Source organism: Thermothelomyces thermophilus, chromosome 5 (genome assembly GCF_000226095.1).
Source record: "Thermothelomyces thermophilus ATCC 42464 chromosome 5, complete sequence".
Lineage (NCBI taxonomy): Eukaryota > Fungi > Ascomycota > Sordariomycetes > Sordariales > Chaetomiaceae > Thermothelomyces > Thermothelomyces thermophilus.
In genome coordinates this window covers 481,671-507,717 of record NC_016476.1, presented here as the reverse complement: position 1 = coordinate 507,717, position 26,047 = coordinate 481,671, and the positions used below count along the sequence as shown (strand labels likewise).

Genomic DNA, 26,047 nt, shown 5'->3' with positions numbered 1-26,047 from the left:
CACCAAAGATTCAAGCAGCGTGCGACGTCGGGAAGTCTCTCGACTCGTAAACGCCAGCGACGCCTGACAATACGGGATGCCATTGCCGCAGTAGTCACATCCTCAGCACCCGCTCGAGCGCGACCAAACATGACCAACAAGAACCCGATTCGGTTGCCACCCCTGCGCGTGCTCCGCGTGCGCCATCCAAATCGCCCGGAGTCGAATCCCTGTTTGACTGTGATGTCCTCAGTCCTCGGTATGCGTGCCGTTTCCCCCCAGTGGCCTCCCTCTTTCTCTGCTTTCTCTCCCGGTGCCACTCTGACACTTGTACCCTTTCTCCAGCATGCTGGGCGTCCGCTGGTCATACTGGCAGGGGCTGTACGACCGTCGAGCAGGCTCTGCGCGCATGCATGGACGCCCCGCCGCCGCCGAAAAAGAGCTCCAACACCATCAACTATCATCTTGCCCGGTTTTCCAAGAGACTCATTGCTCAGGGCAAGAAGAAGAAATAGAATGCACGCCGTTGCATTGACGATAAGTGCAGTGGCCTCCCTGCACTAAGGCATCGGACAACACACTGGGCCATTGTGGGATATGCTCCGAGGATATCGAGAAGGGTTAGGGCTCTCACGCTCTATTTCCAGCCCAGAAAAGATGGAGGGGCACAACGGGGTATACAAGAGGCAGTATCGGGGCTGTACCAGGCGCCCATAGCGTCTCGTCCAACCTCTATGACTGCAAGATCAATGGCCGGCGCACGCCAAACACATGGCCGGGGAACCGGATGTACGAAGATGAGCTTGGGAAGAGTGGGCCATTTGAGCCGTGTACTACAATGTATTACAAGAAATATTACCCAAACCATCGTGAGTAATGATCAGGTGCATTGCCCAAACACCATAACTAGTCCAAGTGCCAGCACAGTCGGCAAATACGAACAGAAGGAAATAAAGATGTCTAAGGACAGGAATGCACTCCGGGTATTCATCCTATCTACAAACAGCAAGCAAGCAGAACAGCCAGATGAGGACATCAAGATAGCACGGCTAAACACCCCTCCATCACCTGTCTCCTTTTACCCCGCTGTCCTCTCCTCGGCCTTCCTCCGTCTCAGGCCTTTCATAGTCTGCCTTCACAGGCGATACACGACGTATCAAGTCCGCACAGGTAAGGTAACACGGACTCGGGATGGATCGCTTCGCCAAGTCCACGAGATCCCCAAAAAGACAATTTGGGGAGGGGATAGGAGACGGGGAAGGCCCCGCCGTTGATAAAGTGAGAAAAATAATCGCGAGATGTGTTTCCAAGGAAAAAACAGTGCTAAAGGAGGGAAATGTAGGCGAGGTCTGCCAGGGACAAGATCAAGCAACAAAGGAAAAAAGATGCGGATGTACATCCCTTGCTCTAGCCTGGCGTTGTCATCAAGATGATATGGAAGCCTGTTAGGAACGAAGGTATGAGGAAAGCCATGTTGGTTCAGTAGCTTCTAAAAGAGCCAACCATTGCCAGGAACCCAAGTAGAAATAGCGTCGCTATCTTTGGTGCGACTAGGCTTGCGTATGTCGAAATGTCGGTTTGGTTAGACCAATGATCAGCCGAGCCGCGGACGGGGAGCCACACGTAGGAATGGGGTATCCGATTGCTGCTTGGTTGTTCAGAGAAAAAGAAAAGGACCAAATATCCCTCCTGACGCCGTGACAATACTAAGGAGTAGGCCAAGCAGTCGTGTAGATGTGTGGAAGACTATGCGAAATGCAGAAACCGAAATCGAATGCCAAAGCCGAGGCGCCGTCTAATCGCTGAATAAAATCTTCGTCGTCGTTGCAGAATTGCTTGTGTTTGGTGTTTCGCTCTAACTCTTCGTTTTGCTGATCAGTTCAGGTCACCGACGCAGAACAGTTCAATCTCGCCAAGCCCTCCTGGCATGTTGCTCTGGCTTTCGCGCCATTCAGAGATGGCAATCTGAATGTCCTCGTCGCTCTCGATGGTGACGAAGTCGCCGTCTTCGTCTTGGTACCGCAACTTCAGGTCGCCTCTAGCGATGCTGCTGTTGGTGAGCCGAGCGAGCTTGACGTCAATACGGTCGACTAGACTCTGGTAGGTAATGTTGTATTGCGCAACCAGTGTGACGTAGGTGTTCGGTTTGCTAGAATAGTGCACTTTCACCTTAAGCTGGTTCGGCATGGCGATGTCTGGTGTGGGCGGGATCGCACCCTGACTCGACGTGAGGGGTGCAGTGCCGAGTCCCTGAGTGATCGACCTCGATGGATCCACAGGTGCAAGCGGTGGGACGCCGGGTGGGGGAGGGCCAGGTGGAGGCAGATTTGTCGCGCTCCCAGGTGTTCCTTGCCGAGGGTATACCGGTTGCGTAGGGAATTGTGCCATGGTCCCTCCATATGGCCTCCCACGTTGTGTCCCAGGTGAGTTGGTGTTCGTCCGCAGCGGCAGTTCATTCGCTGGGCTGCCCGTATTACTGCGTGGGATGTTTGAGTCATGCCGTGCGTGGGTTTGGTAAGGCGGATGATTCTGATGGAGATGAGCTGGGATGCTGGGGACGTTGGGTATGGCCTGAGCATTCCGTGATGCCTGTCCATTGATGTCTGGAGTGCTGTGGCTCCGAACACGCGCGGGGCCTTGGCTTGACTGCGCCGTATTATCTCGGGGCATGACCGGCATTGAAGGTCCTCGAGGGTTGCGCCCATTCGCAGCGCCAAACCCGTTGGCAGGCGATGACCCGTCTCGGGAAGGAGCTCGAGGCATCGCTGGAGCGGTGTATCGATCTTCTGAATTCCAAGGTTGAGGCGTCGTGGTCTTTGGGAACGGATATCCGGAATTGGCAAAGACTCCGCTGGTCGTGCTAGCACGACTGGACGCCGGGGACTCGACAAGGGGCGAAAAATACGACTCCCCAGCTTTTGGGAGCGGTGATCCTTGGCCAGCTCCCTGGGTCTGAACGCTCAGAGGAGTGGGGGGGAGGGCCATTGGGAATCGAGGAGGCGGCACCCTAGAACTGGCCGGAATAGAATGCGTGCTATCACCAGTCATCGAGCGTTGACGCAAACTGGTGCTCGAAGTGTTGCGTTGGATGGTACCTGGCATCGCCGCAAGAGTGTTCTGTTGGGGAGTGGTTGCCAAGGCCGTGCTGTTCCCGTCGGGTTCGTCGTCGTCATCTTCTTGTGCTTCTTGCGCGTAGGGGTTCTCCATCGAGCCAACGATGTCAAGATAAGTGAACTGCGTTGCCGCATCGGTGTTCGGTCGATGCTGCGGTGCGTTCTCTTTACGTTGCTTATCAAGGCCCGCGGCCCACTTTCTCATCGTGTCCTCGTTTTGGAATTTGATGGTGAAGTTCTCCACCCCCGGGTCACCTTTCCACCAGATTTGGACAGTATACGAGCCTGCTTGATCAGACTTCTGTCAGAACCGAAGTCGGGACAATCTGAACTTACCGGTCTTGGACATGGCGACGACTTCTGTCACATTCGTCATGAAGATTCGGCCCTTAAGTTGCAGCTTTGCATTCTTGTTCCGCACCTTTGGGCCCGTCGACCGTGTCTTGTCTTTCTTATCCTTGGTCTTCCCCGGCACAACCTCCTTGCAACACAGCAATATGCATTGGAAGAGGTAGATTTCATACTAGATCGGGGCGTTAGCAAGCATGTAATGGGGAGCGGGCGAAGCCACCTTGATAAACTCACATCTTTTTCTTGGTCGCCCTTGCCCGTAACGACGGTGTAGACGCCGTGCAGTAGCAACTCCCCAAATTGATCCACTCGGTGTTTCTTCCAGTCCTCGACACGGTTGACCAAGTCTTTCACTGCTTCGTTCAGGAGGTCCCGATTCACCGCCTCGTTGGCTTTCTGAAGGACGCGCTCAGCGGCCTCTATTCCAGCTGTGAGGTCGGCCTTTGTCGCTTCGTCCTCACTCTTCTTCAAGAGGTCCTGTGGCATATTAGGCGAAGTTCCAGCCTCTTAAAAAAATCAACAACATACCTTCAGGAGGAGAGGATACTTGACAAGGCGCTGCATGGGCTTCAATAGAAAACCATCGAGGGTATTGAAGTCACAGGCAACAGGATGATCAGCCGCCTGGATCTTGTCAAAGACTTGACTGGCTACCTGTCCGGCCTTGCGCTGGTTGGCGATGAACGGTTGGTAGCACGTAGTGAACGTCTCCTCATACGCAACAAACGGGCTGCCCCACTCCTGTCTTGACGGCGGCATCGAGTTTGTCGTTTCCACCCGGATCAAAAACTTCCTTTGGCAATCCAAGATAGCGTTGATGTTGAGGAAGATATCGTGGACAATGTCGCCAGTGATGATCCCATTCTGCTCCAGCGTCTTCTTCAAATCGTGGAGATTCTCAAGATCCTGGACGTATTTGCGTTCGGTGTCGACAAGCTCACGCACAATGTAATCGCGATAGCTCATCTGCGAGCCCGACTCTATCGTATCATCTTCCGGATATGGTTGGATCTGGAGAAGAAGCCCCCGCTGCTCTGCCAGATCAAGAACATGATTGATCACCGAGGTTACCTAGAATTTTTCCACGTCAGCTTGCCCGGGGTTTACCCCCAAGCAACCAAAGGATAGAAGACTTACCTTTACGAAACCAGTAGTATCATTACCAGCAAGGTCGGTAATGATGAAGACTTCGCTCGTTGGAAGCATGAGCTTGGACTTGCAAGCTTCCACAAACCGAAGGATGGCAATCTTAGACCTCTTTGCCTGAGACACTTCTGGGCCTTCCTGGACCTGCAACGGTGTCTCCGGCTGCAGGCAGTTGTATATGGCAAGGAGCGGATAACCAGTCCGCAGGAGTTTCCACAGAGACTCGACAGGCCCGCCTTCATCAGGGTCTGCGGCCATCTGCTCGAGTTGCTCCATGTACGGTTCGAAGCCTGGCACCTTGGCCAGCCGTTGCTTCAGCGAAAGGCATATTTGATAGAGAGATCGGGAGGCATCAGCCTTCTGGTTGATGATGTTGCTCGTTGCCACAACTTGGCCGTTCGATGGCGGGGTCGGCGCAGTCGAGGCCGAGTTCACCGAGCTGGACGAATTCGTGGTGGGGAACGTTGCTGAGCCAGAAAGTTGACTGGTGCGAGGAGCGCTGGGCACGCCCATAGTATTCGATCTGTCAATAGCATCCATGGTTGCAGCAGGGCCCGTGTTCATGCGTAGGAGAGAAGCATGGGTCATAACCAGCTCTCCGTCCGCACAACGCCAGCGGAGAATCCAGCAGGCGGAAGGTAAGGACGAGCCTGCTTAGATTGCTAATACCGCTGTTCCTGCTCAGTCGAAAAATTGTATGAGATGCGGGGGGGATAACGCCGGGCTATCAGGAAGTAGCGAAGACGGGATCGGGTTCTTGTCGGTGGCCCTGTTCCAGCGTTGGCCTCGTCGGGACCTTATCGGGTTGGCGCTGATGGTATGGTAAATGCTGACGCGTGGAAGGGCAGCGACCCGTTTCGAAATGTCGGCGCAGGGTTGTATCGGTAGTTGTCGCTAATTCTGTGGCTGCTGATTCTTGAGTGCTGCGTCGCGTCGCCGACTGCGGGCTCGACTTGTTTCCTGTCCGACAATTCCCCTCCCTCTTCGGCTGGCCGTCCTCGCTCGGTCGCTCCTTGTTTCGCCGTTGTAGGCGGTTGTCCCTTCCGTCGGTGGCTCCACAACCTCCGATTGTCGAAAATCCCAAAAGCGGGGATTGTAGGCGCTAAGCAATCTCGCAAGTTCGGATTCAATGTGAGGTGTCGAGGTGCGGTTTGAAACGAAAGGGTCGGGACAAGTGACCACACTCGGAGTTGGTTGGTTGGCATGTAAAAGGTGCGGGCGGGAAAGCCAGCCTAGTCAGTTGGGAGGCGCTGGTGGGTGTGGGCTCACAGTGGGTGGAGAATGGGGCCCACGGAGTGCGGCGGGGGTAACTGGGCGAGTGTGACCAATGCACCGCACTAGTTATATGTTACTGTACTCCGTAGGTGTGCATCCGCAACCGAACCCGACCATCATCTGCCAGGTTCGAAACAGAAACCATTCTGCAAGCCTGATGGAGAAATGGCAGACGTAGTCTCTACCAGAGGTAGAACTGAACGGATGAACGCATCAAAATGCATCCGCCTATTGTCTATCGCTCCTTGTCTAGATTCTTCCTTGTGGCTAAGACGGCTTTTACCCGTTGCATGGCAGCGATTGAGGTTTTCCGGTTCCAAATGGGCCGATGCAAAGATCCGGCTCGCCAGGATCAAGAGCAGCACTGAATTACACAGTACAATATCCCGAGTGGTCGAGCAAAGCAGCCAGCAAGTTCACGGGGGGCTGTGGAAATCAATGGCGGGATACAATGGATCTGAGGTGCCCTGTTCATGGCAATGATGCGAGTTCCAAGTGCAGCGGATTCCTAATCCTCTTGGGATGCATGCCATCCCTTATTCTAGGTTCTTCCCACTATGGAAATGGTTAACTATCGAATACCAGACGTATCTGTAGTGTAAATGATTTACCCACCTTGTTCGAGCATGGCAACGCCTTTGACAACATCACCTCCAAAAATCTCACGATGTCTGTAGCCGCGCGCGGAGTGGAGGTGATTAGAATGATCGGCATCACCTGCTGCTATTTGCCTTCCATTCAGGCATTGATTCAAAATGGCCTGCCTGTTTCAGGAGCTCGAGCCGTTGTACGCTAAGCCACTTTGGTTACCCTAAAAGTTCCGATTGAACAACACAAAAGCGGAGCGGATTATTCCCAGCACACAAGCAAGGACTCCCTATCGAAGTCTCAGTACCTGGCATGTTAAAGAACACTTCGTTAGGAAGAACAATGTGGCCATCAAGGTAGCTGAAAGCCAACAAGTTGATGGTGACAAAGGTTAGGCGTCCAGGGCCGCCCGTCAAGAAACATTGCCAACGTGATTCATCGTGGGACCCACTAATTCGTGGAGCGGCGGTACCTACTATGTACGGATCCGTAGTGTAGATTGTCCCCTAACCCATGTTCGATGATTCGGTGTCTCTTCGAGAAAATACAGCACGCTGCTGTTACAATTCGTCAGCATCGAGGAGTAATTTCACCTAGCTCTCTCACCTGAGAATGCAATGTTAGAGCATTCTCGACTAGGTCTGACGCCTCTGGCGACTTGCACAAGCTAATCAACCCTCTCTTCACACTTTGCTTCTGGACAATCCGTCGGAGTGGGATCAGATTTGAAGACCGTGATACGGAATAGTTAGACACCAGCGATCCTTCGGCTCACCGAACCGCAATACTTGCGGAATAGTGCACAGAAGTGAGGTGCCATGTAGGTCGAGTGCTCGGCGATCCGGCACAGGTTTAACGCTAAGTCGCTCTGGGCAAGGTCGGGTTCCAGCTTCTACATAGTACACCTCTTCCAGCATTATTAGTGTAACCATGACGGTATGGAGGTACCGACATAGCTTGTATGTATTGTACTGTACCGTACGTATTACATACAGCCTAGCTTACTTCAGTACCCCGCCAACGCAAGCCTGAGGCGCGGGAGTTTGTCAGCCGCCTCTACTAGTAAGGGCACGGGAAGCTTGCATTTCTCAACACCTTCATCTCCGTACACAGGCACGCAAGCAACCGCAGGTCCACGGAAAACATTTTCTTTCGTCTTGTAAATTAACGCAGCCATATTGTTGGGCAGCAAGGAACAGTCCCCTGCTGTTCTACAATTGACGAGCAAAGCTGCGCCACGGTACTGCAGCACAACGATACCAATCCCGGCAGCGATTCGTTACACGACGCCAGCGAGACAGCGAGTCCCCGTTGCCCCGTTGGAAGCAGCCCCCCCTCGGCTTTGTGGTTTCGCCTTGTTTCGCTTCACATATCCGGATGCGAGCAAGAGCCCAAGTTTGACAAATCTGAGCACTGATCCGTGGCACCCGACAAGCGATGGCCGGATTCAATCCGCAGCCTGACGAAGGTTACTCTGAAGATCCCTTGACCGCCCTATCCTCCGCGCCGCCCTTATCCCTCAAGTCGCGCGAGGACGCCGTCTCGGCGCTGGGTTCGGCACGATCACGCGACGATTTCCCGCTATGGTTAGTTGAACACATATCCAACCTTTCGCTCGCTCGCAAGACCGGTAAGTCGCCTTTCCCTTGGACTTGCTGCCTGCGACGGTCGTGTCCTGACCGCCTCATGCGAACAGAACTTGCTATGGCCCTCCTCAACGACCTCCCGACGAGCGTGATCTCCCAGATTGTCGAGAATCTCCACCCTCGACTCTACATCGACTTTGTCCAGTATCTGCCCCCCGAAGTATGCCTGAAGATCCTAGAATACCTCGATCCCGTTTCGCTCATTAATGTGGCTCGCTGCTGCCGCGCCTGGTATGTCCTCGCTCTCGACCGGAAGCTGTGGGAGCAACTCTATTTCCTGGAAGGATGGAAGGCAAATCCCGAAGAGATCGCAAAGGCTGAACGGGAGATGAACGGCCCGTTCTCGTCGACCCACGGTGTGCTCCGGAGGATGCAGTCGGAAGAAGACGCGCACGCCCACAAAAAGCGTGCTATATCGCTATCGCCGCCACTGGGCGGCCAAACGGACACCGTGATGGCAGACGCAGAGACCAATGCACACCACCAGGAAGCAACGGAGACAGGTCCGACAGAAACCAGCATTTTCGGTGGCCCACGCCGTCCTGTGCTGAAAACCGGTATCTCCCAGCTAATGGGAGATCTCGAGATGTCGAGTGCGGTGTCGCGCTCCAACTCCAAGGGCAAATCAGCAGACAAGGGCAAAGGAAAGGCCCCTTCGTCTGCGTGGCCCGAAGCTCCCCATGGCAGCATCAGGAATTCTTTCTTGCAAACGGTTATGGAGCCACCGCGGCTGGCCAAGTCAACACTATGGACTTGGGACGGCCCGTCGGGGCGATACAAGATCAATTGGAAGTATCTTTACACCATGCGGCGCAGGCTTGAGTCGAACTGGGAGCGGGGCCGCTTCCTGAATTTTCAGTTCCCCCATCCCGCTCACCCGGAGGAGGGCCACGGAGAATGCGTCTACAGCCTCCAGTTCAACTCGCGGTACCTTGTCAGCGGTAGCCGGGACCGTACAATAAAGATTTGGGACATGAAGACCCGACGCTGTCTCCGAACGCTAGCCAAGCATCGCGGATCTGTGCTCTGCCTGCAATTTGATTCGGACCCGGAGGAGGACTTGATCGTTTCGGGCAGCTCGGACTCGGACGTGATCATCTGGAGGTTCTCGACAGGAGAAGCTTTGCAGACGCTCAACCACGCACATCGGGAGTCGGTTCTCAACGTCAAATTCGATAAGCGCATCTTGGTAACTTGTTCCAAGGACAAGACGATCAAAATCTTCAACCGTAAGCCTCTCCGCCACGGAGACCTTGGATATCGAGAGGTGGACCCGGTCCCGACCAATGTGAAGAACTACGGCTACAGTATCCCTATGACCCCCGACGACTTCCCCGTGATCCCAGCGTGGACCATGATTGGATGTCTGGAGGGGCACAGCGCCGCTGTCAACGCCGTCCAAATACGCGACCGGGAGGTGGTGTCGGCGAGCGGTGACCGGCACATCAAGGTTTGGGACTGGCCGACTCAGGTGTGCAATCGGACTATTGTCGGGCACAATAAGGGGATTGCTTGCGTTCAGTACGACGGCCGCCGAATTGTGAGCGGCAGTAGCGACAACGAGGTGAAGGTATTTGACCGCCAGACCGGGCTAGAGGTCGCCAACCTTCGCGCGCACTCGAGCTTGGTGCGGACGGTTCAGGCGGGCTTTGGCGATCTGCCTCATAGCGTCGAGGACGATCTGGCGGAAGCGAAGAAGGTGGACCAGGAGTACTTTCGGGCGCTGGAGTTGGGTCTGTTGAAGGACCGAGACCGTCCCAGGCCAGGCCGGCGTTCCGGCAATGCCGGGTCGAGGCGGCCAGAGGACATCTGTGCTTACGGGGCAAAGCTGCCTCCTGGAGGCGGGGGCGGCAAGTATGGGCGGATCGTCAGCGGCAGCTACGACGCCAGCATCATCATCTGGAGGAGAGACAAGGAGGGCGTATGGAAGGACCAACATCACTTCAAGCAGGAGACAGCCGCCATGGCCGCCCTCCAACAGGACCGGCAGGAAGCTCCCACTCCATTACACCCTTCGGTACAGGGCCTAGCTAGCCGTGAGGCACTTAGGGCGATGAGAGCAGCAAGCTCCGGGGTCTCCACGGGGACTTTCGACGGCACGGGAACATCGATGCCCGCCCCTAGCACAGGATCCCGCTTGCAGACGGCCAGCGCGCCGCCTGGTGGCTTGACAGGGCCAACACTGCCCCCTATCAGCGCGCTCACGACGGAGCTGAACCAAGCCGACGGTTCTGTAGCGGCATTCCAGCAGCTCCGCCAGGTTATCGACAGCGCCGTTGAGGGGGGACAGCAAGCTCTGGCACAAGCCATTGCAGCCCACCCGGCAATCCTCACTTGCCGCGCCTACGTGGAAACCGCCATCGACCGCCAACAGAATCCAGTTGTCAGAAGCCAGCTGCGGCAGACGTATGCTACCGCCCTTATGCGGGACCAGTTTGAGCAGGCAAGGCAGAGACGCGAGGCGTTGAGGAGCCAGGAAGCCACCGGTTCTACAGCCACGGCAGCAGGCCAGGTCGCCGCCGAAGGCGTTGCAGCCGCTCAGTCGGGCGCCCGGCTGACCCCCGCCCAGCTGGCCGCGGCAGCGGCGCACCAGGCGCACGCGCACGTCCCTCACGGGGCTCCTATGCATCAGGTACCCTCTCCTGTTCCTGTTGTTGCCCCCGCCGCCGGCGCTGTCGCTTCCAGTCTCGGCTCCTTTGGGGGCTCCGCTGCTGGCGGATCGACCGCTGCTCCCGGGCTGGGGGCCGCTCCCGCTGCTCCTCCTCCCGTTGGCCCCCAGCTCCCAGTGCAAGCGCAGGCACAGCAGCAGCACCACCACCATCCACACATTGCCCATGCACCCTCACCGTTCGAAGTCCATGACCCAGCTAACCCGGCGCGGGTGTTCAAGCTGCAATACGACGCTCGGCGCATCATCTGCTGTAGTCAAAGGAGCGTGATCGTCGGGTGGGACTTTTGCAACGGAGACTCGGAACTAGAAGAGGCGAGTCGGTTCTTCGGACCCGTGGACTAAACGGGCCGATGGGAAGGAAGCGTCGAAATATAAACATGAATATGGGGAAAGCGTTGTTGCGGGCTGCAGGATGGCTACGCTGCCAGGGATTCCTTTTTATCAACGATACACGATTGACGAACGTAATGGGGTGACGGTTGTCCACCTGACATGACCAAGAGAGTCCAGCGGCCTGTAAATATCATTACTGTAATGACCAACCCGAAAATATTGTCCCGTTCATTTCTCGCCGAAATTGGTATCTCGCCAGGGTGTGTGTGTGTGTGTGTGCGCGTGTGTGTTTGCCGCTACGGAAATGCCATCCTTCATTCCTCTCCACCCGTTTCCCCCTTCCCCCACCCTTTCCTCTCCTCCTTTTCCCAACCCGCCACCGACCTTCCTCCTTCCGGACCTGTTCGCCATTCCCTGAAAGCTTGAGCCACTAGGCAACCCATCTTGTAAAAGAAAGCAGTGTCGGAGAATCTCAGCCGGCGGCCTCGCTGACCTTGCCCGCTTGCGCGGGCGGTTCGTCGATGAACTCTGGTACTTCGTCCTGCATGAAACTGGGCAAGGCGCCCTCGGTCCCGGGGCCGGCCATCTCCCGCTCGAGCTCGACCTCCTGGCCGAGGGCCTCGAGCTCGGCGTCGAGCTCTGCCTCGTCGACGTCCTCGGGTATGTCGTAGCTCCGCGCGAGGCTCTCCTGGATCTCGTTGCCGACGTCGAGCAGGTCGGCCATCTCGTCCTGGAGGCGCTCGATCTTGTCGATGTCCACCTTGCCGTACTCCTTCTTGAGCGCCTTGTTGGTGCTCTTGAGCGCGTCGATGGTCACCATGGTGTTCTTGAGGTTGTCCTGCATCGTCTGCGCCTGCTCCATGTTCCAGACCTGCGACTGCAGCTGGTCCCGCTGCGCCTCGTACTGCTTGCGCCGCTGCAGGATCTTGAGCGCCTTCTGCTTGAGCGCCGTCTTGCCCGGCCCGTCGCGCATATTGGACAGCTTGGCCTGGTAGCCCTGCAGCTCGGCGTTGATCGCCGCCAGCTTGACGTCGATGGACGAGATGCGCGAGTCGAGGTTGGATATGGCCGAGTTGAGCGTCGGTTTCGGCGCCTTGGGCGCGTTGGTGCCGAATAGCCGGTTCATCTCCGGGCGAAACGTGAGAGTCGGCGCGGGGTCAGATTGAGGGAGGAAAGACTTGGCGGGACGTTCCGAGGGCTATGAGGATGCGAATGTCTGGGGTTGCGACGTTTTGGTAGTCCGGTAGTTCTGCCTTTCGGTTTGGATCGCCAAGATAGATGTGTATCAGAGTGTAGCCACTGCAGGCTTGGCCATGATGTGGGGTGATAGTGTAATTACTGCACGGAGTACTCCGTACTCTGTAGCAGTAGCAGTACTCCACAATTTAGTTAGTAGGGAGAACTGCCCGGTGCGGGCCAGCAAGCTATGGTGGGGCATGGTGGGGCATTAGTTATGCATCATCCTCCTGCAGCCTGCCGCCCCCCAGGCGTTCGCTGAACTGCTGAACTTGGTGCGCAGCATCGATTGCCAAGCATCTCAACATTCCACGCTGATTCGCGCGCTACCTCCGGAGCACATACAAACATGCAGAGTACGGAGTAATTACGGCTTGCTTTCTTTAACCTAGGCATCTAGAGTAATTACGCATCAAAGATCATTCTCTCACGATTGTCTGCATAGGATGTATTTTTGCCTGCATTAATCACTTATCGGAGAGAGCCGGACCGCTAAGGCACTAAACACGAAGATATTGCCTTTTTGGTGTTTTCGATTTCAGCTTACCAAGCAACTTTCTAAGAGGAGGTGTATTGGTCAGCAGCGATACAATTGGTGTACCAAGCATCAATAGCGCATGCAAACACGGGGAATAACCGATATTTATCTAGGAAGCCAGCCCGTAGCTACAGAAGCGAACGAACTCCCCAATATCCACCCTACGTCATTCTAGATTGTTTGCATGATCGGGCGACTGCTCAGTACGCCCTCTCAAACAGCGGCCGCCGTGACGTCAGACAAGTGATTACAATCTACACCACCTACACTAAAAGTACCGTTTCCCCTTTTGCCCCCTCTTCTTCGACTTCACACCTCGTCTGTCACACAACACACAACATAGACGATTCCATCCCGAGTCACAGACCATGACTGTCCAGAAAATCCTCATTGTCGGTGCAACGGGGCAGCAAGGCGGCGCCGCCCTGAAGGCGCTGCTCGAGCTTCCCGACAGCGCCTCCCGCTTCCACGTCCTCGCCCTCAGTCGCGACGTCGAATCCGAGCGAGCCAAGCGCCTGATGTCGGCCCACAATGGCGCCGTGTCTCTGGTCGAGGGCGACGTCGCCAACCCCAAGGCCATCTTCGCGTCCCAACCGGCGGGGTCGATCGACAGCATCTTCATCGTCACCACCCTGGGCGGCAAGATCTCGGAGGAGCAGCAGGCCATACCGCTGATTGACGAGGCCGTGGCCCACGGCGTCAAGCACATCGTCTTCACGTCGGTCGATCGCGGCGGCGATGCCAAGAGCTGGGACAACCCGACCAAGGTCAAGCACTTCCTCGCCAAGCACAAGGTCGAGATCTACCTGCGCGACAAGGCGGCTAAAGAAGGCGGCAACAAGTTCACCTGGACCATCCTGCGCCCCGTCGCCTTCATGGACAACCTGAACCCGGGCTTCCTGTGCTCCCTCTTCACGTCCATGTGGGACACGGCGCTGAGCCCGGACACCAAGCTCCAGCTGGTCAGCACGCGTGACATCGGCGTCTTTGCCGCCAAGGCCCTCAGCAATCCGTCCCGGTGGGCCGGCAAGGCGGTCAGCCTGGCCGGCGACGAGCTCACGCTGGCCGAGGCGAGGGAGGTCTTTCAGAAGGTGGTGGGCAAGCCGCTGCCGCAGACCTGGTCCCTCCTGGGCAGGGGAGTGCTGTGGGGGATGAAGGAGATGGGCGACATGTTTGCCTTTTTCGAGAAGGAAGGCTACGGCGCCGATATCGAGGCCCTGAAGAAGGAGGCGCCGGTGCAGAACTTGGAGTCCTGGCTGCGGAACGATAGCAAGTGGCTCAAGCAGTAATTAAGGTTGGTTGGGGCGCTGTTGTTTGACTGCTTCGCGCGTTCCTCAGGAGGGGCTCTAATTATTTATTTTTGCACTCTCCGAGAAAGACTGTATTACCTCATGTAAATTATTTGTTTGTCAATAATCTGAATCCTTACAGGGACAGAGCCAGTCGGCCAGTCTGTTCCCTGTTAAGGGGCAACGAGATCCCAGCTCCCCCAAATATGTATTAATTACCCTATTGTAGTGAACGGAAACAAGACCCGATGTGTTCGAATATGTTCATATTGTCGAAAAGCAAAAGCGACGCCGCAATTGCCCGCCAGCAATTGCACCTTAAGTATGGGTATTCTGACACATATCGTACTAATCTCTCCCCCTAACCCCCCCTCCCCTTTTTTTTTTCTTTTCCTTTTTGTTTCCTTAATCTTTTTTTTCTCATCGTCACCTTCTATGTATTAATCAGCAGTCGGATCCTGACAAAAAGGGTATAATTACCCATCCCACATACATGTTATCGTGCCCCATCAGCGGGTCGGCGGCACAGCTTGCTGACAACACCTTACAGGAGCACACAGAGAACCGCAGGCAGAATTAATCTGAAACATGTTACAGCCGTGGGCATCCAGATAGATCTTACTTCCTGCGCCGCACGCCACAGGGACGAAACCGAGTATAGCCAGAAATAGCAGTGCTGCCTCTCCTACGCCATGACCATGGAACAAAGAGCCACACCAACGGGGTTGTCGTCAGCAGGAGGGAACCACCAACTACGATCCGTGCCGTAGTGGATAATTATACGGAAGACCCAAGTCCAAACTGGTATGAATATAATAAGGTTTGGGAAGCCAGGCCTCCGCGAGGCCTGCGCATACGATGGCGCACCCATCACGACTACCTCCTCGACCTCAGCCTCGCGGCGGCAAGCTCAAGTGAATTGCAGACTCCAGCTTGCCTTCCGCTGGCATTTTGGGGGCAACACATGAAGTAGGACTCTGTACCCTCCTCGCATCCCCCCAACCCCCCCCCTCAAAAAAAAAAAAAAAAAAGGAAGAAGCGACATCCAGCCGTCGACGTCTCCTGTATTTTACCTCCTCTATTTGACCTCCTGTATTTAACCCGGAGAAGCTGCGTGCTTGAGACACAACAAGGTCGTCGCACCTCCCTCAAGATGGCGCCCAACAACCGTTCCCCAGGCCTGCCCGCAATCCCGGACATGGTGCAGGGAGAGACTGAGCACCTTATCCCGGAGCTGGAAGAAGCCCTCAGCTCAACCGGCGAGACCATTGTCACGTTCGAAGATGACGAGTGCCGCCCGGCCCGTTCCCACAGCACCAGCACCCAGAACTCGCGTCAACCGCGGCGGACCGTCCTGCCATCCCGCTTTCCGTCGACGAGCAGCAGCACCTCGCCGGCATTCTACGCCGCCCTCCCGGTGTCCCCGCGTCACTACGACGTTACGTGTCAGGTCCAGCCTCTGTACGTCTTCTTGACTCATTTTTTCTTCTCCCTTTCCCTTTCTCTGTAATTAACCCCTGGGAAGGAGACAACAACACGGGTGAGAAAGAATACAAGGGAAACAAGCTAACCAGTTCCATATGACAAAACATAATTAGACAACTGCCATCATCCAAAAAGAAGGTCTACGAATCGTGGACAATCACGTACCACCACCCGGCGCCGCGCCCGCCGGTGCGCGTCCGCGTCCTGGGCCTGACCCTCTTCCGCCTCTCGGGCCGCCCGTCCGAGGGCAGCCCGGGGGAGGGGGAGGGCGGGTCCGTCCTCTCGGTCGTGCCCAACACGCATTTCTCGCAGGACGAGCTGGCCGGGACCGTGGCCATGCACGAGGCCTCGGTGGCGGCGCACGTGGCGCGGCGCAACAAGGGAAACAAGGGACAAGGGCGGCGGTGGTGGTGGCGGCCGAAGACCACTGCTAATACCCTCTGCAAGCCCCGGCTGGTCGGCTCCGGCTCCGGCTCCGGCGCGGCGAGTCGCGGTCGTGGTGGTTGTTGGTATGTCAATGACCAAGAAGCCCAGGATGGCGGCGACGGGAACGGGACCGGGACCGGGACCGGGACCGGGACCGCTAAGACCGGGATTGCGATCGGGATCGGGACGGGGAGTTGGGACGCGGCCGTGTACGCGGCGGACCTTGAGAAGCGGATCCGGCGGCTGGACTGGAAGGTGCAGGACGAGATCTACGAGCTGCTCAGCGACCGGGTGCAGAGCAGCAGCAACGCGTTCCGGCGCCGGGACTGGCGCGTCGTCGTCCTGACCGAAGTCCCGGGCGGCGAGCTGACCGACCAGCCGACCGGGTTCCGGGCCTTCGGCGAGAGAGAGAAGGGGGGGAGGAGGAGGAGGTGGGGGAGGAGGGAAAGCAGGGGCAGCACGTGCCGCACGCCGCCGCCACCGCCGCCGCACGACATGCCCGTGACCGAGTACCGGTTGATCCTGAGGGGCACCGAGACGAAGGCGAACGACCAGGGCTGGGGGTACTACAACCGGTACAGTCGCCCCTGGAGGGACGCGGACGAGAAGGAGCTGGGACACCGAAGGCGGTGGTCCACCATGACGGGCAAGAACGAGAAGTATGTGGACTTTTGAGCGGGCCCGACCGAATAAAGCGGAACTGGACAGACAACTTGGCGTTCTGGGAGCATATTATTGGTTCGGAATCTTCTTTGCCGAGGAACCCTCGTTTTCATTTTCTTTCTTTTCTTTTCTTTGTTTCTTACTGTCTTCTCTTCTGTTTTTGAGGTTCATTATGCAAGAAAGCCAGCACGGTCTCCATGAGCGATGAAGCCAATGTCATGCGTCGTCATCTGATTAATTATCGACCGCCCAGTGACCCGAGTAGTGAATCAGTTGGGCAGAAAATAAAAGGGCCGTTCACTTTGAGGCTTTCCAAGCCGGGACGAGGTTCCCGTATACAGCCCGCTCCAGCTCGTTGAACAAGGCGAGGGCGGCTGAGTCGCCATAGGGGATGACATTGACAAGCATGATGGCGCCGATGCCCGTCTCGGGATCGATCCACTATCCAGAGAGAAGAGAAGAGGGGGGGGAGAGGGGGGGAAGTTGTCAGTTATTAGAGGTCTTTGTCGTTCGGTGATAATAACGAGGGGTGATGAACTAATTAACTTACCCATCGTGTATTGCACATGCCCGAGAAAAACATGGTCCCCTTCCTCCTCCTGCCCTCCACGTCCTCCAGGACCAGGATGCCCCCCAACCCGTGGTCGATGCGCGAGCCCCGGGGCACCTCGGCGGCCGAGCCAAAGTTCCAAACAATGGCCCTGAGCCACTCCCTCTGCTTGTCGTCGAGCTGCGGCCGGAACATCTACTGCGCCGTCTCCCGCCGGACCACGGTCCCTTCCTCCCCGGCCAGCGCCCGCAGCAGCTCCTGCATGACCCTCCCGTAGTCCGCCGCGCTCGAGTAGAGCCCGGCGCCGCCGCTCTCGCACGGCCGGTCGGCGGGGAAGGGTACCGGCCGCTCCTCCAACCCGCCGCCGCCGCCGTCCCCCGCTCCCCAAGCAGCTCGTGCGCACGGAATCCGGTCGTCCCGCGGAGGCCCAGCGGGCCGAGGACGTGCTGGTCCATGTACCGACCGAGCCGGGCGCCGGTGACGCGCTCGAGGGCCTGCCCGGCCCAGTCGGGCCCCGTGCCATAGTACCACCCCTCGCCGGGCGGGAACTTGAACGGCGTCGACCACCCTCGACCGTGCAGCTGTTCACGTCGTCCGTCCGCCCGGCCCACCGCGACCACCGCGCCAGCTCCGGATCGGCGACGTAGCTCTTGAGTATGCTGTCGAGTTTGTCTGCCATCTTTGTGTTTGTGAGAGAGAGAGAGAGAGAGAGAGAGAGAGAGAGAGAGAGAGAGAGTGTGTGTGTGTGTGTGTGTGTGTGTCAGGCCGTGGGGTAGGAGGTGGTGACCTGCTGTTTGTTGTCGCTGCAAGGATGCTCTTGGGCCACGAATGCGTGACTTGAGGCCTTGGCAGAAAGAAAGAATCAGGCTTGCGGTTGAGTCCTGAATTCTCCAGACAGCTTTGGGATAATTATAATTATGCGGTCGAGTCCGTCGAGATGTCCCCTCAGAACTTCGGGGGTTAAAATGGCCTCAGCCCTCCTACCCCTGCTACCTAAGATCGATAATGATATCATGCATGTCTGTACTGAGTAGGTATAAATAGATACAAACGTGCACTCTCTACCGATTATCTAAACTGCCAAGCCGAATACTAAACTGGACTGGAGAGCCAAGTGCATTGACGGAAGACGAGGTGCATTCTCATGGGTCTACTGCTTCGCCATACACCGGTCATGTATGTACATACAATACATAGCAAGCGATACCTCTCCCGCGTTTTCCCAAATGGGAATGTAGTTAAAGATTCTCGCGAACCATGTCTGGCCTGCGGGGGAAGAATGTTTCTGACTCACACCGATGTTCAACCAATCATTCGGCAGCTGTACCCTGAGACGGGGGGGCACGGAAGGTTACAGATAGGATCATCTCTGTCTAGCCACTGCGCCACATTCGTACTCCGTATAAGCAAGCCTGTTGGCTCTGAGCTCGAGGATGGTTTACAGGTGGTTAGCAGCGAGGAGCCCCAATGGCTAATATGATGAAGCGAGCAATACGAGCCAATCAAGTGCATTCGTATGCCCCTTCCAGAGCAAGAGGGCAACCATTACCTTCTTGGGAGGGGATAGTGGTTTTCTTTATTCACACCTCTTGGGTATGTGCGACCTAGGGGAATCCTAGTCGTTCACTCCACCACCTGGTAAATGTATGTGATCGGATCCTGACAGAGAGGCCCATGCCAGGGGGTAAGAGTCAGGCGTTTGAACATAATTACTTATGATATCGACGAGAGAGCTTGTTGTCACGCTTTCCTTGACGTTGATAACGCAGTGCCCACGTGATGATTCCAGAAACAGAAGAGAGAAAATAATTAATAGCACAAAAAGACACGAATGATGTAAGCAGCCCCCAAGCCGGGAAATCAATAGATCTGGTTTCCACCAGGAAGTTCGGGGAGCCCTGCGAGTAAGAGTTAGAAACCAGCGTCATGGTTCATACCGTAATTTTTCCAAGAAAAAGAAAAAAGAAAATAAAAATAAAAGACGTACAGCTGTCAATGTCCTCGCCGACCATGTCCCTGACGGTGCACTTGTTCTGGTCGGCGATGGTCTGGGTCTTGAGCATCGGGGCCACGACGTAGGCGTGGGCGTCCATGGCGCGCTGGAGCGAGTCGCCCTCCCAGCCGAAGACGTAGTCGGCGTGGGACGAGTAGCCGGTGCTGTCGCCGGTGGACCAGACGAACGGCTGGCTGCCGTCCTCGGGCCAGTCCTCCTCGCGGTTGAAGCCGGACGTGTCCCAGACGGTCTCGAGCAGGATCTGGGGGATGCGGACCGGGTGCGAGGCCGGGCAGGGCCCGCCCGACTCGAAGGTGCCGGACTCCGGGTAGGCCACGTGGTCGCGGTGATTGGGCGAGTCCAGGTTGACGCCGTCCCAGCAGGTCGGGAACCGGTGGTTGGCCATGATGCCCAGCTTGCACGGCGTCCTGGGGAACCCCACGCTCTCGGGCTGCCGCGACGCCTGGTTCTCCATGCACGTGTACGTGATCTGCCGGAACTCGCGCGCCTGCTCCCGCGTGTTGAACGTCGCGTCCCCGATCAGCATCCGGAAGCCCGGCTTGAACGCCGTCACGCTCGACCGCTGCGCCGTGTCGAACAGGGCGTCCGACATGTAGTAGACCACCTGTCGTGGAGGAGTGAGAGTCCAGTCAGCCGGGAATCGGATCCCATCCCAAACATCATCATCATCATCATCATCATTGTTCTCCTCATCCCTACGGTCGAACATACCATGCCTCCATTGGTGCCTTCCATGCCCGCCTGGGCGAGCTGGGGGACCCGCTTAAAGGTTCCATTCCTCGCGCGGAAGAAGAGCACGGCGGTCCAGTAGTTGGAAAAGTCTTCGGTGAACTGGCAGCTCGTACAGGTCGACCGGGTCGGGAGGTCATGCTCCGGGTAGGGCATGGACACGTTGAACGAGTTCTAATTAATTAGATCGCCAGTCAGCTTGGCACTGTCTTGTTTCTTTCTCTTTCATTATTTCATCATTTATAGAGAGACATCTGCTAATCCATCCTTGAGTGATTAATAGCGTACCCCTCCGATGATTTGGTGCAGATGCGGCGACGGGTTCTCCCCGGGCGTGACCAGGGGGTCCAGGCGCTGGACGGTCAGTTGGGAACAGCCGAAGCGCAGGAGAGCATGCGAAGGGGCGACCAGCCCCGCGGCGGCTGTGAGGACGTTCCACTTCATCTTGCGGCTCTCGAAGCGTAATTAGCAACTCGTGGTCGAGGGACAACACCGAGGGACAAAGACGGGGGGGTGGGGGGGGGGGAGGAGAGGGAAAGCGCAAAAGGCCGGAGAAGGATGACGGAGCAGGGGACGGGTTGACTTATGGTTCTTCGAAAAACGTCTCGATCTCCCCTGGGACATCCGTTCAACCAGGAAACGCGAGGCAAGAAATGCCGGAACCGGGATGGCTCTGGGTTGATGCACAAAGTGGAGAGCGGAGGGAAGCAAGAAACTTTCCGACAACCGAGCCGCTCCCAAGGACTCAATATGACCTTCATCTCGGGGCGGGACATGTCCACCAATGGCCCCGAGTTCCTCCACGGGTCATGGATGGTGGGAAAGGGAGCTGTATAAAGAGGGAGCGCTGTCAAAGGACTTCCCTGCCGTGACATGGCAACCGGGTTGATGAGCATGGGGGGTTCGTTGATCTCTGCCGGCAGGAAGTGATGGCAGGAGAGCGTGGCATCCAACTTTATTTTGATGTGGGATTAATCAGCGGCAAACAGCCGATTGACTCGGCAGTCCCGCCTAATGCCCATACCAAGACACCCCGTGTGGGACATGATCAACACGTGAAACCGGTAATTGGAGGTGAAGCACACATGGCCGCACCCTGGGATGTGATAATTATACCAGGCGTCGGTCCGTCTGCCTGCCTGTCTGTCTGTTTGTGTGTGAGCGAGTGATTACCCCTAATTAGCGGTCCAGGTGCTTCTCATCTCTCGTCAACCACATGCAGTTTGGCTCCTCCGCCATGAGATTCACAACCTCTCTCGCGCTCTTCGCCATCTTTCCTGGGGCCGCTCTGGGCCAAGAGTCCCAAGAATGCACCAGAGAACTGATTCGGACGGATGACTGCGCAGCCGTGATCAACCCGACCGCCTGCTACAACCAGTTCCGCTGGACCTCGCGCACGCTGAGCTGCATCGACGGCGTAGACGATGCCGAGAGGAAGAGGAGGGTATGTGAATTCTGCCATGTTCAAAAATCTCTACTTAACATTTAGGGCCGGAGCTGCTAATAACCAACTGATTACCTACTCTTGCAGGCCTGCCTATGCTGTAGCTGCGTGGGAGATGTCATGTGCAACTGGGTCAGGCAAAACCGATTCTGTTCCTAAGGAGGGCTCGGGAGCAAGTCTCTTTTTGAGGATGTACCGACGTGGAGGACTGGTGTATTGGAGTCAAGACATGTGTCAACCAAGTTTGAGCGGAGGCAAATTCTAACAAAGTAAAGCGGTTTAAGGTTTGGAGGGAAGTCATACAGGGAAGCTCGATAGCGCAGCTGGCCCGCTTCCATGTGTTCGTCTCTTTGATGGTCACGGGTCAATAACAACAAGCCTTCCAAGAGAAAAAAGCAGCGTTTGGATCTTGTAGAACTTACGACCACGAAGTTCAAGATTCATGTAGAGGACAGGAAAACCGTGCTGCGAGATAATTAACATTTACAAAATTAAGAGATGTTAGGACCACCAATGTCCAACTAATACAGCCACACTCGTTGGCTAGAGTCACGTCAATTATACAAATGAGCACACCGCTGGCGCCCCTTGGTACGCTCCGTCTTTTCGTCTCCTCGTTCATCATTCCCGAATCTTTTCCATAAACCACTCTCCTCCTCTACCGAAACGACGAAAGAAACCTAGATTAATCAACCGGCCTGGTACACGGCCAGGGCGGCAACGTGCGGGTTGATCATGGAGACGTTGTAGGGCGTGACGTACAGGTCGACGTCGGTCAGGGCGAGGAACATGGTGCCGTTGACGGCCGGGTCGTTCTTCCAGGTCGAGACGTTGGGCTGGATGGTGTAGGCGGTGCGGTGCTCGAGGCTGACGCCGAGCAGGGGCGTGTAGGTGACGTTGAGCTGGGACAGCCAGGCGGCGAACCTGGGCTCGGCCGCGCTCGTCGTCGTCACGTAGCTGTTGTTGGGGCCCACCAGCTGCCCGGGCGCGTCCCAGCGGAGGAACACCTCGCGGCCCGGGTACGAGAGCGGGATCGACCGGTTCTGCGAGATGGCGGCCGGGCAGTCCGACAGCTCGTCGTCGGTCGCGTTGACGCAGAGCTCGTCCTCGGGGATGCCCTCGGTCGAGAGCGTGTTGGCGTACCCGCCCGTGGTCTCGCCCCACACGGCGGAGCCGTCGATGCGGGCCGGGTTGGGCTGGTTGAGGATGTGCAGGGCCGGGAAGTTCTGCCAGACCAGGCGCGTCTGGTTGTGCGGGCAGGAGCTGATGTAGGGGGCCAGGAGGGTCCAGGCCCAGCTCTGCGGGATGCCCGGGGTGTGCCACTCGGGCATGGGGAACTGGCCGCCGAACTGGCGGAAGATGAGCTGCTGCCGGGCCTCGACCGTGATGCTCTGGAGCAGCATGTTGGCGGCCGGGCCCGAGTTGAGGTGCGGCAGGAAGCCGTACACGCCCGCCTCGGCCCAGCGGGTGAGCTTCTGGTTGAAGTCGATGTACTCGCGCACGTTGGACACCGGGTAGTTGTACGTGCACTGCTTGGGCGCGCTGGGGCCGAGCATGTTGGCCACGACGGACGCGTGCCCGATCTCCTGGTCGGCCATGTGCTGCAGCAGGTGGCGGTCCTCGCCCGTGATGCCGTACGCCTCGAATTCCTCATCCGAGAAGGTCGCCAGTCCCCAGTGGAACAGGTCGAGCTCGATCCACTCGTGGTAAAGCGCCAGCGCGAGAGACTGGTAATCAAAGTCGCTGGCTACCTTGTAGATGGGGTCCGAGCCGTTAGTGCCGATGCCGCCGCTGGGCGTGTAGGGCATCGGCTGGTCGCCATGGAGCTTGCCGTCGGCCTCATACTCGACAATCTGAGGCGGGGGCGGCGCCGGTGCGATGGAGGGTGCCAGGACGCTGGTAGAGAGCGCCCCTGTCGTGGTGGCCGGTGGGCCGTCATAGGGCCCGTGAGAAGTCACGTTGTGATGTGAGATGGCGTAGGGAGACGGCAGATTGGTGGGCTCCGAGAAGACGGTAGTGGTCGGCTCGGACACGACCGGAACGGCGCCCACGTTGCTGGCTAGAGCCAGTAGTATGCCTGTGGCCCCGAAAGCCACACTCGGCGCCATGTGTGCAGTGCCTGAGACAGAAGGGAGATAGAAAAGGGGGCGGTGGGTGATGATGCCGTTCGTGAGGGCACCCCGAGTACAGCGAACTACCGAGTTCCAAGTCATGCAACGGCACCGGCACCCAAAAGCCAAACCCTCACGGCTTCTCCCTTCTTATCCCACGGCGAGCTGGAGCCCTTCCCTGCTCGAAGGACCTGCGGATATGATGTCACGACCAGCTGAGAGCGTCATGACGGAGCAATATCGGAGGCCATCGTAGCTGTCGTCTTATGAGGTCGTTCGTTGCAAGGACCGGGGCCGTGGCAAGATATCGACATGGCGCTCTTCCTGTTGGGCTAGGATTGTTGTTGTGGTTACGTTCGCATCATCCCAATTCGCCCCCCCCCCCCCCCCCTTTTCGGTCCGTTGTCAACTTCGACGAATACCATCAGCTCGGGTCCAGCACAACCGGCGAAGTTGAGAGATGCATGACCTCATGATGGGGAAGTTGGAAGCGGGCCGCCGGCAGGCGAACGGACGACATCCAACTTCCGGAAGAAATGCCCCGCAAATGGGCAATTTCTCCTGAGTGATCTGGGCCCTCCGCGGCTGGGGCCGATTCAACGACATGATGTAAGACGCACGCGGAAACCTGCGCTACGCTTCTACCTCGGATCCGATAAAACGGGGCGAGATGCTTGACTGCGGACCAGTACCGCAGTAGACACAAGAGCTTGGTCGTCTTTTGGCGTTTTGAAATGCCAACTCTCCTCCCTTGATAATCTCCCAAATGGATATTGGAACCTGACATTCCTTTGAATCTGTTTGTTTGTGCATTGTATCTCTCGATTCAAGCCATGACAATGAATGGTACGTATGTGGGTACTTGTGGCACCTTTCGCTCAGGGTTGTCGAGGGCATTAAGCACTCAGGACGAGGCAGACGGACAGAATAAATGAATAACAGATTCACCTCTACCTTTCTACTCTTCTGTCCGCCATCAACGACTGCAATAAATTGATGGTCTTGGGGTCCTGGTTTTGAAGGACAGGACACGAACAGTAGCATAGGGCGATGGTGGGTTCTTGCTCCGAACTCCGTACTTATACTTGGCCTGTGAGTGCAGGGTGAACACAGAGGCCGATAATTAATTATATGAGCCCGGTTAAGCTGTAGAGAGGGGTAAATGGAGGACCAGCACTTGGGTTGAATGTCAACGGTCGTGGTAGCAGCGCTTGCGCTCGGAGAGGTGGCCTTGGGGTGTAAGGGAGCGTATTTTCGAGGAGAGACAGAGCGTGTTTAGATACCTAATGTGCGGCAACTGAGCGTGAAGTGGGCCGAAATATGTCTGGGCTTGCATGGACTGCTACAGGTGACTCCGTCGAGGAGCTCTTCCCCGGTACTGTTTTGGTCGCCAGCAATGACAGCTGCAAAATGATGACAAAAATCTGCCTCACTGCCTAATTATGTTCTCAGACATCCACTACAAGTATGATCCCATTTCAGCCAGAGCAAACACAAGACCACAGTCGAGGCTTGTTGCAACACTATTCTTGACACGCGTGTCTGCCAGAGTTGTGGTGCTTGGACGGCAGAGTATCAACTCCGAAGGTTCCTTATGCTGGGGATGGTGCCTCCATATTCCTCTCCCCTTCCCCTTCTCTGTTCCTTTGTTCCCTGTTATTCTCCTTCCCTCCTTTTCTCTGTCTCCTGTTTACCCTAGAGTTTGTCTCCGATGTTCAGATAATTACTCCCTCATCCTCCTCCTCCTCCCGTCATCAAACTTTTGGCTGTTGACTTTCCGACCTCTGTTAAGTTTTCGTCGGATATTGTCGAGTGCAGATGGGTTGCCAAGCGAGATGCGTTTCCCAGCTTGGACTCAAACACCTATGTAAGGTTAGCGCGAAGGATCAAACCGGCATTGAACTATCTGTGCCTACGGAATTGGAGAGTTCAGGGGTTGCACGTATGGATTTAACTTGACAAGCGGATCGACGCAGGATTCTGTCAAGTTGCTATTGGTCTTGGCATTGCTTCGGGCTTTTTTTAGACAAAGGAAGTTCTTTTACGTTCCGAGGGAGGGCGTCGTGTACAGTACAGACTACTAATTAATGGATTGGCTTCCCCCAGCAACCAACGACCCGTGTCACAGGAGACGACTTGCCTGGCTTGGCCGAACTTGGACTCATTCACGAGCTTCCGCGGCAGCAACTGGCTGCTCCGATGAGGCCAAGCAACTTGGCACTCGGCAGGCGGACCAGCAACCACAAAACCAATTGCTCCCTAGCTCGGACCGATGCCACGGCAGCCACCAATAAGGTCTCGGAAGGCAGTGAGAAAGGAGGATAGAGGAAAGAGAAAGAGGAGAAGAAGGGAAGAAGGGGGGCATCGGGTATGCACACACACATCCTCCGCACACATCCTCCGCACACATCCTCCGCGACCGATGCCGTGCCTCAAACTTGGCATTGCCTCTCCCGTCTA

At 56.6% G+C, this 26,047-nt stretch overlaps 10 protein-coding genes across 10 annotated transcripts; 5 read left to right on the top strand and 5 right to left on the bottom strand.

Moving 5' to 3' along the window:
- Positions 1-111: 111 nt before the first annotated feature.
- On the top strand, positions 112-874 carry MYCTH_2082154 (uncharacterized protein). Its single transcript, XM_003664790.1, has 2 exons — positions 112-238; positions 325-874. Exons 1-2 carry the CDS (start codon positions 130-132, stop codon positions 492-494), a joined length of 279 nt encoding a protein of 92 aa, XP_003664838.1. The 5' UTR covers positions 112-129; the 3' UTR covers positions 495-874.
- A 42-nt stretch (positions 875-916) lies between these two features.
- MYCTH_2144606 (uncharacterized protein) lies at positions 917-5,761 on the bottom strand. Its single transcript, XM_003664789.1, has 5 exons — positions 4,581-5,761; positions 3,972-4,514; positions 3,678-3,920; positions 3,429-3,615; positions 917-3,377 (listed from the first exon to the last, which is right to left on the bottom strand). The coding sequence occupies exons 1-5, from the start codon at positions 5,175-5,177 to the stop codon at positions 1,855-1,857; spliced, it is 3,093 nt and encodes a 1,030-aa protein (XP_003664837.1). The 5' UTR covers positions 5,178-5,761; the 3' UTR covers positions 917-1,854.
- A 1,795-nt stretch (positions 5,762-7,556) lies between these two features.
- On the top strand, positions 7,557-11,343 carry MYCTH_2308005 (uncharacterized protein). Its single transcript, XM_003664788.1, has 2 exons — positions 7,557-8,082; positions 8,149-11,343. The coding sequence occupies exons 1-2, from the start codon at positions 7,890-7,892 to the stop codon at positions 11,109-11,111; spliced, it is 3,156 nt and encodes a 1,051-aa protein (XP_003664836.1). The 5' UTR covers positions 7,557-7,889; the 3' UTR covers positions 11,112-11,343.
- On the bottom strand, positions 11,344-12,396 carry MYCTH_2308004 (uncharacterized protein). Its single transcript, XM_003664787.1, has one exon. The coding sequence runs from the start codon at positions 12,226-12,228 to the stop codon at positions 11,575-11,577; it is 654 nt and encodes a 217-aa protein (XP_003664835.1). The 5' UTR covers positions 12,229-12,396; the 3' UTR covers positions 11,344-11,574.
- Positions 12,397-12,932: 536 nt separating this feature from the next.
- Positions 12,933-14,456, top strand: MYCTH_2308003 (uncharacterized protein). Its single transcript, XM_003664786.1, has one exon. It carries the CDS (start codon positions 13,245-13,247, stop codon positions 14,163-14,165), a length of 921 nt encoding a protein of 306 aa, XP_003664834.1. The 5' UTR covers positions 12,933-13,244; the 3' UTR covers positions 14,166-14,456.
- Positions 14,457-15,318: 862 nt separating this feature from the next.
- On the top strand, positions 15,319-16,751 carry MYCTH_2128658 (uncharacterized protein; the record flags this gene model as incomplete). The annotated part of the gene is made up of 2 exons (XM_003664785.1): positions 15,319-15,626; positions 15,764-16,751. The coding sequence occupies 2 exons, from the start codon at positions 15,319-15,321 to the stop codon at positions 16,749-16,751; spliced, it is 1,296 nt and encodes a 431-aa protein (XP_003664833.1).
- Positions 16,752-16,855: 104 nt separating this feature from the next.
- MYCTH_2308000 (uncharacterized protein) lies at positions 16,856-17,596 on the bottom strand. The gene is made up of 2 exons (XM_003664784.1): positions 17,290-17,596; positions 16,856-17,180 (listed from the first exon to the last, which is right to left on the bottom strand). Exons 1-2 carry the CDS (start codon positions 17,482-17,484, stop codon positions 17,037-17,039), a joined length of 339 nt encoding a protein of 112 aa, XP_003664832.1. The 5' UTR covers positions 17,485-17,596; the 3' UTR covers positions 16,856-17,036.
- Positions 17,597-19,149: 1,553 nt separating this feature from the next.
- MYCTH_2128656 (uncharacterized protein) lies at positions 19,150-20,476 on the bottom strand (the record flags this gene model as incomplete). Its single annotated transcript, XM_003664783.1, has 4 exons — positions 19,150-19,187; positions 19,277-19,907; positions 20,015-20,206; positions 20,321-20,476. 4 exons carry the CDS (start codon positions 20,474-20,476, stop codon positions 19,150-19,152), a joined length of 1,017 nt encoding a protein of 338 aa, XP_003664831.1.
- An 850-nt stretch (positions 20,477-21,326) lies between these two features.
- MYCTH_2040301 (uncharacterized protein) lies at positions 21,327-21,629 on the top strand (the record flags this gene model as incomplete). Its single annotated transcript, XM_003664782.1, has 2 exons — positions 21,327-21,476; positions 21,564-21,629. Coding segments are annotated over 2 exons (216 nt in total), but the record flags the coding sequence as incomplete, so codon positions are not given.
- A 375-nt stretch (positions 21,630-22,004) lies between these two features.
- MYCTH_2307998 (uncharacterized protein) lies at positions 22,005-23,314 on the bottom strand. Its single transcript, XM_003664781.1, has one exon. The coding sequence runs from the start codon at positions 23,282-23,284 to the stop codon at positions 22,166-22,168; it is 1,119 nt and encodes a 372-aa protein (XP_003664829.1). The 5' UTR covers positions 23,285-23,314; the 3' UTR covers positions 22,005-22,165.
- Positions 23,315-26,047: the final 2,733 nt, after the last annotated feature.